The 14,321-nt window shown below is 47.8% G+C and overlaps 1 protein-coding gene across 1 annotated transcript; it reads right to left on the bottom strand.

Moving 5' to 3' along the window:
- Positions 1-1,683: 1,683 nt before the first annotated feature.
- LOC311248019 (tetratricopeptide repeat protein 7B-like) lies at positions 1,684-9,511 on the bottom strand (the record flags this gene model as incomplete). Its single annotated transcript, XM_084338984.1, has 6 exons — positions 1,684-1,872; positions 3,240-3,377; positions 4,747-4,810; positions 5,903-6,078; positions 7,081-7,159; positions 9,390-9,511. Coding segments are annotated over 6 exons (768 nt in total), but the record flags the coding sequence as incomplete, so codon positions are not given.
- Positions 9,512-14,321: the final 4,810 nt, after the last annotated feature.

The raw sequence follows: 14,321 nt of genomic DNA, 5'->3' as shown, positions 1-14,321 counted from the left end.
GACATCACGTTAGTTTGGGCTGAGCCCTGCTACAGACATTACGTTAGTTTGGGCTGAGCCCTGCTACAGACATCACGTTAGTTTGGGCTGAGCCCTGCTACAGACATCACGTTAGTTTGGGCTGAGCCCTGCTACAGACATTACGTTAGTTTGGGCTGAGCCCTGCTACAGACATTACGTTAGTTTGGGCTGAGCCCTGCTACAGACATCACGTTAGTTTGGGCTGAGCCCTGCTACAGACATTAGGTTAGTTTGGGCTGAGCCCTGCTACAGACATTAGGTTAGTTTGGGCTGAGCCCTGCTACAGACATCACGTTAGTTTGGGCTGAGCCCTGCTACAGACATTACGTTAGTTTGGGCTGAGCCCTGCTACAGACATCACGTTAGTTTGGGCTGAGCCCTGCTACAGACATCACGTTAGTTTGGGCTGAGCCCTGCTACAGACATCATGTTAGTTTGGGCTGAGCCCTGCTACAGACATCACGTTAGTTTGGGCTGAGCCCTGCTACAGACATCACGTTAGTTTGGGCTGAGCCCTGCTACAGACATCACGTTAGTTTGGGCTGAGCCCTGCTACAGACATTACGTTTGGGCTGAGCCCTGCTACAGACATTACGTTAGTTTGGGCTGAGCCCTGCTACAGACATTACGTTAGTTTGGGCTGAGCCCTGCTACAGACATTAGGTTTGGGCTGAGCCCTGCTACAGACATTAGGTTAGTTTGGGCTGAGCCCTGCTACAGACATTACGTTAGTTTGGGCTGAGCCCTGCTACAGACATTAGGTTAGTTTGGGCTGAGCCCTGCTACAGACATCACGTTAGTTTGGGCTGAGCCCTGCTACAGACATTAGGTTAGTTTGGGCTGAGCCCTGCTACAGACATTAGGTTAGTTTGGGCTGAGCCCTGCTACAGACATCACGTTAGTTTGGGCTGAGCCCTGCTACAGACATCACGTTAGTTTGGGCTGAGCCCTGCTACAGACATTACGTTAGTTTGGGCTGAGCCCTGCTACAGACATTAGGTTAGTTTGGGCTGAGCCCTGCTACAGACATTACGTTAGTTTGGGCTGAGCCCTGCTACAGACATTACGTTAGTTTGGGCTGAGCCCTGCTACAGACATTACGTTAGTTTGGGCTGAGCCCTGCTACAGACATTAGGTTAGTTTGGGCTGAGCCCTGCTACAGACATTACGTTAGTTTGGGCTGAGCCCTGCTACAGACATTAGGTTAGTTTGGGCTGAGCCCTGCTACAGACATCACGTTAGTTTGGGCTGAGCCCTGCTACAGACATCACGTTAGTTTGGGCTGAGCCCTGCTACAGACATTACGTTAGTTTGGGCTGAGCCCTGCTACAGACATTATGTTAGTTTGGGCTGAGCCCTGCTACAGACATTACGTTTGGGCTGAGCCCTGCTACAGACATTACGTCAGTTTGGGCTGAGCCCTGCTACAGACATCACGTTTGGGCTGAGCCCTGCTACAGACATCACGTTTGGGCTGAGCCCTGCTACAGACATTACGTTAGTTTGGGCTGAGCCCTGCTACAGACATTACGTTAGTTTGGGCTGAGCCCTGCTCCAGACATTACGTTAGTTTGGGCTGAGCCCTGCTACAGACATCACGTTAGTTTGGGCTGAGCCCTGCTACAGACATTAGGTCAGTTTGTTTCATCCACCCACACCTACCCAGTGCAGGGGTCCGATGCACAGTTTGACGGCCAGCAGAGGGATGGTGGGGTCGTCTGGTTTCAGACGGATGCACTCCTTCAGAACCTTGACGGCCCGCGCAGACTTCCCCGCCGCCATCAGAGAGAGAGCCAGCTGGTACCAGAGGTGGAACTCCTCGAAGGCGAACTTCATGGCCCTCTCCAGACACTGGAGGGGGAGACGCAGACAGAGGAGGGGGAGACGCAGACAGAGGAGGGGGAGACGCAGACAGAGGAGGGGGAGACGCAGACAGAGGAGGGGGAGACGCAGACAGAGGAGGGGGAGACGCAGACAGAGGAGGGGGAGACGCAGACAGAGGAGGGGGAGACGCAGACAGAGGAGGGGGAGACGCAGACAGAGGAGGGGGAGACGCAGACAGAGGAGGGGGAGACGCAGACAGAGGAGGGGGAGACGCAGACAGAGGAGGGGGAGACGCAGACAGAGGAGGGGGAGACGCAGACAGAGGAGGGGGAGACGCAGACAGAGGAGGGGGAGACGCAGACAGAGGAGGGGGAGACGCAGACAGAGGAGGGGGAGACGCAGACAGAGGAGGGGGAGACGCAGACAGAGGAGGGGGAGACGCAGACAGAGGAGGGGGAGACGCAGACAGAGGAGGGGGAGACGCAGACAGAGGAGGGGGAGACGCAGACAGAGGAGGGGGAGACGCAGACAGAGGAGGGGGAGACGCAGACAGAGGAGGGGGAGACGCAGACAGAGGAGGGGGAGACGCAGACAGAGGAGGGGGAGACGCAGACAGAGGAGGGGGAGACGCAGACAGAGGAGGGGGAGACGCAGACAGAGGAGGGGGAGACGCAGACAGAGGAGGGGGAGACGCAGACAGAGGACGCGTCTCAATGTTGGCACGTTTTGAGCACCAGAGCGCACCCTGGCATCAGACGGGCACCCTGGCATCAGACAGGCACCCTGGCATCAGACGGGTCACCAGAGCGCACCCTGGCATCAGACGGGTCACCAGAGCGCACCCTGGCATCAGACGGGTCACCAGAGCGCACCCTGGCATCAGACGGGCACCCTGGCATCAGACGGGTCACTCGTCAAGTCAGAGCACTGTCAGAATTTACATTCGATTTCTTTTAGACACTGGAGCAGACGAGACAGTCTAAACAGCCTCCCCTACTGGTAATAGTAGTAACTACAGGTGTACCTCAGACAGCATCTCGTACTGCCCCCTACAGGTGTACCTCAGACAGCATCTCGTACTGCCCCCTACAGGTGTACCTCAGACAGCATCTCGTACTGCCCCCTACAGGTGTACCTCAGACAGCATCTCGTACTGCCCCCTACAGGTGTACCTCAGACAGCATCTCGTACTGCCCCCTACAGGTGTACCTCAGACAGCATCTCGTACTGCCCCCTACAGGTGTACCTCAGACAGCATCTCGTACTGCCCCCTACAGGTGTACCTCAGACAGCATCTCGTACTGCCCCCTACAGGTGTACCTCAGACAGCATCTCGTACTGCCCCCTACAGGTGTACCTCAGACAGCATCTCGTACTGCCCCCTACAGGTGTACCTCAGACAGCATCTCGTACTGCCCGCGGCGGCCCAGGGCGATGGTCAGCAGGTCGTACACCACGGAGGCCGACTGCAGGCTGATGATCCGGTCGTTGTTGTGTTCTGGGATCCTGCTCAACACTGCGTCTCTGTTGGCCTGGAAAACACACACACACACACACACACACACACACACACACACACACACACACACACACACACACACACACACACACACACACACACACACACACACACACACACACACACACACACACACACACACACACACACACACACACACACACACACACACACACACACACACACACACACACACACACACACACACACACACACACACACACACACACACACACACACACACACACACACACACACACACACGTCTGACTTGAGAGTAGGGCTGCACAATTATTCCAATTATCTGATCACCATTCCAATTATCTGATCGCCATTCCAAGTATTGATGCCCATCGTGTTGCCAACATAATACACCACACATCATGCATCGGGAGCATTTGATTCTTATCAATCCGACCGTTATAACCGCACGTCTTGCCAAAGAAAATGCAATCAGACCGGAGACATTAGATCGACGCACAGCCCAAGATACAAGGTTTCAAAGGGTGCTCAATACCGCCACCTGGGAGGATGCGGCCGGTATTGCACTTTGGCGATCTCAGACTCATTCCCTATGGTAACAACAGGCTCCCTGGGTGGATAATGAATAGAAATATTAAAAAAAAAATTAACAACGACCGAGAAACGACTTAAGTTGGCACACAAAGTGTTAAATCATACATTTTGGGGTTAGGCCTGACAAAATAAATTGTTTGGTTCCTGTTGGTTGTCAGTTAAGGCCATGCATAGGTAGGGAATTTATTTTATTTAATTTTTTATCTTATTTTTTCCCACGGCGACTATGGATAGGGAATTTCTTTATTTAATTAAAATGATCACGACAACATGGATGCATGTACTCTGCCAGCATGTTTAATATCCATAATACTAAAGGGTTGACTAAGATTTTTATGAAACTTTATTGTAAAAAAAAATTTATAATAAAAGAAATAAAAAAGATTTACTCATAAAATAAATTAATCAACCGGAACCAACCCATTTATTTTGATAAGCCTTAGACACAAGAGTGAGTGAGTGAGTGAGTGAGTGAGTGAGTGAGTGAGTGTGTGTGTGTGTGTGTGTGTGTGTGTGTGTGTGTGTGTGTGTGAGTGAGTGAGTGAGTGAGTGAGTGAGTGAGAGTGTGTGTGAGTGTGTGTGTGTGTGTGTGTGTGTGTGAGTCACACACCATGGACTCGCTGATCAGCAGCAGCAGCAGAGCCTCCTCAGTGTGTGTGTGTGTGTGTGTGTGTGTGTGTGTGAGTGTGTGTGTGTGAGTCACACACCATGGACTCGCTGATCAGCAGCAGCAGCAGAGCCTCCTCAGTGTGTGTGTGTGTGTGTGTGTGTGTGTGTGTGTGTGTGTGTGTGTGTGAGTCACACACCATGGACTCGCTGATCAGCAGCAGCAGCAGAGCCTCCTCAGTGTTCTCCTGAGGACAGAAGAGGCTGAGAGAGAAGAGAGACGGAGAGAATCAAAGAGACTTAGTCAGATTTGCATCTATAAAAGCCCTTTTTCCTGGATTAATTGTCCATTTCTCAAGTGTGCACACACACACACACACTTAAAAACAGATGTGGTTAACCCTTTCACTGTGACAATACAGAAGGTTAGCCCTTTACTATCACACAACCGACGGCGATGCTCCATCATTAGCATCATTAGCTCCGTGGATGCAGATCGTTTAGGCTCCTCGGTTACCGTAGGTTTCACAGTTATGTCGCTGCAACTCTGTACCAGAAATCCAATAGACGACAACGTGTGTTCTTTTCAGAAAGTCTGTCAACAAGAGGGCTTTTCAAGGGCCGTTTCTTTATATCTTTCCAACAACTGCCGTCCTTTTGGTCGATTCAAGTAGCCATGTTTTAACATCCACCACCCCAGTTGAGAGCATCATGTTTGCTCGCATTTCATTTCAGCCATCTTAATTGTTAGCGTCATTATGCATTGTGTGTCGAGTACTGACTTTAACTACACAGTGAAAATGCCTATCTTTTAGCGTGGCCCAGTGAGAACGGGATAAGGACAATAGCTGGCAGTGAATGAGTTTTAACAAGACCCTATTATCTGGGCCTGGTCACATGACCTATTATCTGGGCCTGGTCACATGACCTATTATCTGGGCCTGGTCACATGACCTATTATCTGGGCCTGGTCACATGACCTATTATCTGGGCCTGGTCACATGACCCTATTATCTGGGCCTGGTCACATGACCCTATTATCTGGGCCTGGTCACATGACCCTATTATCTGGGCCTGGTCACATGACCATTTCCCAAAAACACAGCAAATTGCAGATAAGTGGATGAAGTCTTGCATCTCTGTTAACCCTTTCACTGCCACACGACAGAAGATTAGCCCTTTACTATCACACAACCGACGGCGACGCTCCAACATTAGCATCATTAGCTCCGCATCCGCGTTTATGATGGAGCGTCGCCGTCGGCTGTGTGACAGTAAAGGGCTAACCGTCTGTATTGTCACAGTGAAAGGGTTAACCGGCTGTCGTGTGGCAGTGAAAGGGTTAAAAAGACATACTTCTCTCCGGAATAAACTCGTGGGCGTCGGCTTAGGGCGTAGTCCTTGGTGTGGGTGTGTCCTTGGCGAGTGGGATCGTCCAATGGGGATGTGGTGGGCGGGTCTTCCAGAGGAGACCAGTAACTCTGCTCACACATCCCCCGGAGGAGGATCTCTGCAAGCTGCCTCGCTATGGTCTACACACACACACACACACACACACACACACACACACACACACAGAGACACACACACACACAGACACACGCACACAGAGACACACACACACACAGACACAGAGACACACGCACACAGAGACACACACACACACACACACACACACACACACGCACACAGAGACACACACACACACACACACGCGCACACAGAGACACACACACACACACACACACGCACACAGAGACACACACACACACAGAGACACACACACACACACACACACACAGAGACACACACACACACACACACACAGAGACACACACACACACACACACACAGAGACACACACACAGAGACACACACACAGAGACACACACACACACACACAGAGACACACACACACACGCACACACACACACACACACGCACACACACACACACAGAGACACACACACACGCACACAGAGACACACACACACACACACACACAGAGACACACACACACACGCACACAGAGACACACACACACACAGAGACACACACACACGCACACACACACAGAGACACACACACACACACACACACACACACACACGTTATTATTAAAGCAACTACTAAGGAGATCATTGTCACATTGATATCAGCTCAGTGGCCATTCGGAATTATGTGCTTGTTCAAGCGCCAGCTTGGCCCCTGGAAGATCACACATTCTCTCTCTCTGTGTCTCTCTGTGTCTCTCTCTCTGTGTCTCTCTGTGTCTCTCTGTGTCTCTCTCTCTGTGTCTCTCTGTGTCTCTCTCTCTGTGTCTCTCTGTGTCTCTCTGTGTCTCTCTCTCTGTGTCTCTCTGTGTCTCTGTGTGTGTCTCTGTGTGTGTCTCTGTGTGTCTCTCTGTGTCTCTCTCTCTGTGTCTCTCTGTGTCTCTCTCTGTGTCTCTGTGTGTGTCTCTGTGTGTCTCTCTCTCTCTCACTCTCTCTCTCACTCTCACTCTCTCACTCTCACTCTCTCACTCTCTCTCTCACCATGCGTAGGTTCTGTGTGGTCCTGGTCTCGACCGCCCGTAGAATCTCACGGAACCGGCCGACTCCCCGCGTCAGGTTACTATGACAACAGAACAGAGCAGTCAAACATATGCGTATGTATTAGGGTTAGGGTTAGAACAGAGCAGTATGTATGTATTAGAGTTAGGGTTAGAACAGAGCAGTATGTATGTATTAGAGTTAGAACAGAGCAGTATGTATGTATTAGAGTTAGAACAGAGCAGTATGTATGTATTAGAGTTAGAACAGAGCAGTATGTATGTATTAGAGTTAGAACAGAGCAGTATGTATGTATTAGAGTTAGAACAGAGCAGTATGTATGTATTAGAGTTAGAACAGAGCAGTATGTATGTATTAGAGTTAGAACAGAGCAGTATGTATGTATTAGAGTTAGAACAGAGCAGTATGTATGTATTAGGGTTGGGGGCAATATGGCCTAAAAATTAAATCTCAGATTAAAAAAAAAAATATTCGATTTTAATCGATATTTTTTTTCTCTTGAAAACTAGAAACGCCAAGGAAATCATTCAAATAACCTTTGTTTTTATTTGACAAAAATTATCAAACCTAACTTTCACCAATCTTCACTTACATTTTTTTTTATAATATATATATATATATATATATATATATATATTAGTGCTGTCAAACGATTAAAATATTTAACTCGATTAATCGCATGATTGTCCATAGTTAACTCGCGATTAATCGCATTTTAATTTTAATTATTTTTTTACCTTAAACAGATCTTTTTCAAGTTCCAAGTTTTAATACTCTTATCAACATGCGAGTCAACAAATGCTTGCTTTGTGCAGCCATTTAACACAAAAGGATGACCCTCATGCATTGCAAATTTGCATCAAATTCAAAATAACTTAAAAGAAAATAATAATTTAAAACAATGAATAAAGTGTGCATGAAATAATAGGGGAAAGAAAACGTTAGGAACTTGTTACATTCACACACACAAGGGCTGATTAATCACACACCCCCCTCTCTCCCTCACACACACACTCTCCCAGCTCTCTTTCTCTTTTGCCCCTTCCTCATCTCTCTCACCCCCCTCTCTCTCTATATCTCACACACACACACACACACACACACACACACACACACACAACACACACACAACACACACACACACACACACACACACACACACACACACACACACACAAACATAGTATCAATGAGAGCATCAATAATACACCTGAGTGAAGTCTAGTAAAAAAAAAAATTTTTTTTTTTTTTTTTTTGTTAATCTTGAGTTAAAAAAAATGTGTGGCATTAATAGAATCGGGAGTTAACGCGATATTAACGCGATATATTTGACAGCCTTAATATATATATATAAGGTTACTCTTGATCAAACAAAGATGAATGTCCCTAATTGGGATTAATAGTGCAATAACTTGCTGTTTCACCAAACTTCACTTAAAACAAATAAAAGGTGCCTCTTGATCATCAAACAAGAATGAATTTCCCTATTGGGATTAATAAAGTGCAAATCGAACTTTCACCAAACATCACTTTTTGTAAAATAAAAATCATTATATATATATATATTTTTTTTTTTGAAAATCATTACATTTTTGAAAATCGTCCTAAATCATTCATTCGAATTAATCGATATAATCGATTAATCACCCAGCCCTAGTATGTATGCATGTATGTATGTATGTATGTATGTATGTATGTGCGTGTACATTCCTAAAAACGAATAATTAACTACAATTCTCTATTGATGTGACCAGTGTTCATTTTTGCAGCTGATTTAGTCTCTACTGTCACTCTGACTCCTATTAATATCTACTATCAGAACTAATATATACTATCACTAATATCTACTATCAGAACTAATAACTACTATCAGAACTAATATATACTATCAGAACTAATAACTACTATCAGAACTAATATATACTATCAGAACTAATAACTACTATCAGAACTAATAACTACTATCAGAACTAATATATACTATCAGAACTACATATATACTATCAGAACTAATAACTACTATCAGAACTAATATATACTATCAGAACTAATAACTACTATCAGAACTAATAACTACTATCAGAACTAATATATACTATCAGAACTAGTATCTACTATCTGTCAGAACTAGTACTAGGGCTGCACGATTAATCGTTTTTTTTTATCGAAATCGCGATTTGGAATGATCAAATCGCCAAGCCTGCAATAAAAAAAATTATAAAAAAAAACTAGAAATGACCTGGTGCAAAGCATTGTGGATTGAACGATGGTGTACCAAAACGTGGTCTCACCCGTTCCTGAAGTGGATGACGTGTGCCCTCTGCAGGCCCGTCTCCAGGAAGTAACCCAACTCCTGCTCCTGACCCGCCGGGCCCGGCTTAGGGCTGCGGTTCTGGAGACCTGCTGACAACGCCTGGGGGGGAGATACAGAGGGAGAGAGAGAGACATCACTCTTTGGAGATCGGGCCTTCTCTCGCACTGCACCCCGACTCTGGAACTCCCTCCCCCAGTCCATCAGAGACTCCCCTACACTCTCCACCTTCAAGGCTCGCCTCAAAACCCACCTGTTCTCCCTTGCCTTCAACCCCCCCCACCCATAACAACCCCCCCCCCCCCCCCCCCCCCCCCCTCCAACCTGATTGATGTCTGTCTCCAGTCTTTTTGTGCTATCATGCTGTCTCCCCTGTTCCCCCCCATGGTCTCATGTTCCTTTTGTTTTTGTTTCTTTGTTCTTTCTTTGTTTTGTTTCTTTGTTTTTACATTTGCTCCCGACTATTGTCAGCGACTTCGGGTTATTGAGAAGCGCTATATAAATTTAATTAATTATTATTATTATTATCAAAACAGATAGAGACATACACACAGAGGAGAGAGAGAGAGAGAGAGAGAGAGAGAGAGAGAGAGAGAGAGAGAGAGAGAGACATATTACAGAGAGACATCAAAACAGATAGAGACATACACACAGAGAGAGAGAGAGAGAGAGAGAGAGAGAGACATATACAGAGAATAGCGACAGAGAGAGAGAGAGAGAGAGAGAGAGAGAGAGAGAGAAAGAGACATAAAAACAGAGATAGAGAGCCATACAAACAGTTACAGGTTGAAAAAACCATCAGCTCGGAACTAGGCAAAATTTGCATATGGCTCGCCGACAACAAACTATCATTACACATGGGCAAAACAGAGTCCATTCTCTTCGGTTCAAATAACAAACTCAGCAAGACCGACGGCTTCTCAGTTACAGTGGGTGACAATATTGTCACAAGGAAAGATGAAATTACCTACCTGGGTTCCATCCTAGAGGCTAATCTTTCCTGTGACAAGATGGCAACCAATGTAATAAAAAAAGTCAACCAACAAACTAGATTCTTGTACCGGATCTCCTCTCTGGTAAACAAGAATACCCTGAAGTCTCTAGCAGGAGCACTCATTCAGGGGTACTACGACTATGCTTGCACCTCATGGTACCAAAGCACCTCAAAGGCACTAAAAACAAAATTACAAACATCTCAAAACAAACTGGTCAGACTACTGCTTGACCTTACTCCTAGAACCCACCTCACCCCTGCCCACTTTGACAACCTAGGATGGCTTAGAGTAGACGACAGAGTACAGCAACTTGCAATGGGCCTGGTCTACAAGATACACTACACGACCAAGGTACCCATGTACATGTCAAAATACTTCCCAAAGGTCAGTGAATACCACAACCACTACACCAGAGGAAGCACAACAAATCATGTTAAACCCAGATTCCGCTCAAACAAGGGACTAAACACGTTTCGCAATTATGCCACATCAATGTGGAACGCCCTACCCACAGCTGTAAAGGAATGTGAATCACTACCCACTTTCAAAAACACTCTCAAAGAACATCTACGGGAGACTGCAATTCGAAACTGGCCCCTACAAATGTCCTAACCCAGTTGTACAGTAAATGACCAAGTATGGCTTTGTCAGTATTCCAATGTACAGTGTACAGTGTGTGTGTCCCCCCCCCCCCCCACCTCCAATGTACAGCCCCCCCCCCCAACCCAACCTCCTCCAATGTACAGTTTCTACGTCAAATGTATATACACTATTTTTCTGGACACTTTTTGTATCACAAACAGTACTGTATTTGCAAATCTGGTATGTCATAAATGTATAGATGTAGCAGCACTGTCTACCTGTATGTCATATATGTTATGATGAATTGAAAATGGGGGACCCTTGATGTAAACAAGACGAAAGTCTTTCTCTGGTCTGCATCCCCTTAACAATTGTATGTATTGAGCCGTACTGTACCCATTCTGCAATCTGTTAATAAAGTTTTCAATCAATCAATCAATCAGAGAGAGAGAGAGACATATACAGAGAGAGAGAGACATAAAAAACACAGAGAGAGAGACAGAGCAGTCTCTGTATCAACACAAGCCTCCACAAACACACACCTCCTCCTCCTCCTGTAGGTACAGTAAGCCTCCACAAACACACACCTCCTCCTGTAGGTACAGTAAGCCTCCACAAACACACACCTCCTCCTCCTGTAGGTACAGTAAGCCTCCACAAACACACACCTCCTCCTGTAGGTACAGTAAGCCTCCACAAACACACACCTCCTCCTGTAGGTACAGTAAGCCTCCACAAACACACACCTCCTCCTGTAGGTACAGTAAGCCTCCACAAACACACACCTCCTCCTGTAGGTACAGTAAGCCTCCACAACACACACCTCCTCCTGTAGGTACAGTAAGCCTCCACAAACACACACCTCCTCCTCCTCCTGTAGGTACAGTAAGCCTCCACAAACACACACCTCCTCCTCCTCCTGTAGGTACAGTAAGCCTCCACAAACACACACCTCCTCCTCCTCCTGTAGGTACAGTAAGCCTCCACAAACACACACCTCCTCCTCCTGTAGGTACAGTAAGCCTCCACAAACACACACCTCCTCCTCCTCCTGTAGGTACAGTAAGCCTCCACAAACACACCTCTCCTCCTCCTGTAGGTACAGTAAGCCTCCACAAACACACACCTCCTCCTCCTCCTGTAGGTACAGTAAGCCTCCACAAACACACACCTCCTCCTGTAGGTACAGTAAGCCTCCACAAACACACTCCTCCTCCTCCTGTAGGTACAGTAAGCCTCCACAAACACACACCTCCTCCTCCTGTAGGTACAGTAAGCCTCCACAAACACACACCTCCTCCTCCTCCTGTAGGTACAGTAAGCCTCCACAAACACACACCTCCCTCCTGTAGGTACAGTAAGCCTCCACAAACACACACCTCCTCCTCCTCCTGTAGGTACAGTAAGCCTCCACAAACACACACCTCCTCCTCCTGTAGGTACAGTAAGCCTCCACAAACACACACCTCCTCCTCCTGTAGGTACAGTAAGCCTCCACAAACACACTCCTCCTCCTCCTCCTGTAGGTACAGTAAGCCTCCACAAACACACACCTCCTCCTCCTGTAGGTACAGTAAGCCTCCACAAACACACACCTCCTCCTCCTGTAGGTACAGTAAGCCTCCACAAACACACACCTCCTCCTCCTGTAGGTACAGTAAGCCTCCACAAACACACTCCTCCTCCTCCTCCTGTAGGTACAGTAAGCCTCCACAAACACACACCTCCTCCTCCTCCTGTAGGTACAGTAAGCCTCCACAAACACACACCTCCTCCTCCTCCTGTAGGTACAGTAAGCCTCCACAAACACACTCCTCCTCCTCCTCCTGTAGGTACAGTAAGCCTCCACAAACACACACCTCCTCCTCCTCCTGTAGGTACAGTAAGCCTCCACAAACACACACCTCCTCCTCCTGTAGGTACAGTAAGCCTCCACAAACACACACCTCCTCCTCCTCCTGTAGGTACAGTAAGCCTCCACAAACACACTCCTCCTCCTCCTCCTGTAGGTACAGTAAGCCTCCACAAACACACACCTCCTCCTCCTGTAGGTACAGTAAGCCTCCACAAACACACACCTCCTCCTCCTCCTGTAGGTACAGTAAGCCTCCACAAACACACACCTCCTCCTCCTCCTGTAGGTACAGTAAGCCTCCACAAACACACACCTCCTCCTCCTCCTGTAGGTACAGTAAGCCTCCACAAACACACACCTCCTCCTCCTGTAGGTACAGTAAGCCTCCACAAACACACACCTCCTCCTCCTCCTGTAGGTACAGTAAGCCTCCACAAACACACACCTCCTCCTCCTCCTGTAGGTACAGTAAGCCTCCACAAACACACCTCCTCCTCCTCCTGTAGGTACAGTAAGCCTCCACAAACACACTCCTCCTCCTCCTGTAGGTACAGTAAGCCTCCACAAACACACACCTCCTCCTCCTGTAGGTACAGTAAGCCTCCACAAACACACACCTCCCTCCTCCTCCTGTAGGTACAGTAAGCCTCCACAAACACACACCTCCTCCTCCTCCTGTAGGTACAGTAAGCCTCCACAAACACACACCTCCTCCTCCTCCTGTAGGTACAGTAAGCCTCCACAAACACACCACCTCCTCCTCCTGTAGGTACAGTAAGCCTCCACAAACACACACTCCTCCTCCTCCTGTAGGTACAGTAAGCCTCCACAAACACACACCTCCTCCTCCTCCTGTAGGTACAGTAAGCCTCCACAAACACACACCTCCTCCTCCTGTAGGTACAGTAAGCCTCCACAAACACACACCTCCTCCTCCTCCTGTAGGTACAGTAAGCCTCCACAAACACACACCTCCTCCTCCTCCTCCTGTAGGTACAGTAAGCCTCCACAAACACACACCTCCTCCTCCTCCTGTAGGTACAGTAAGCCTCCACAAACACACACCTCCTCCTCCTGTAGGTACAGTAAGCCTCCACAAACACACCTCCTCCTCCTCCTGTAGGTACAGTAAGCCTCCACAAACACACACCTCCTCCTCCTCCTGTAGGTACAGTAAGCCTCCACAAACACACACCTCCTCCTCCTGTAGGTACAGTAAGCCTCCACAAACACACACCTCCTCCTCCTCCTGTAGGTACAGTAAGGCCTCCACAAACACACACCTCCTCCTCCTCCTGTAGGTACAGTAAGCCTCCACAAACACACACTCCTCCTCCTCCTGTAGGTACAGTAAAGCCTCCACAAACACACACCACACCTCCTCCTCCTGTAGGTACAGTAAGCCTCCACAAAACACACCTCCTCCTCCTCCTGTAGGTACAGTAAGCCTCCACAAACACACACCTCCTCCTCCTGTAGG

Source organism: Notolepis coatsorum (genome assembly GCF_963971535.1).
Source record: "Notolepis coatsorum genome assembly, contig: SCAFFOLD_3863, whole genome shotgun sequence".
In the NCBI taxonomy this organism is placed as follows: domain Eukaryota; kingdom Metazoa; phylum Chordata; class Actinopteri; order Aulopiformes; family Paralepididae; genus Notolepis; species Notolepis coatsorum.
Note: the sequence above shows the minus strand (reverse complement) of the source record. Positions and strands in the feature narration are given on the sequence as shown.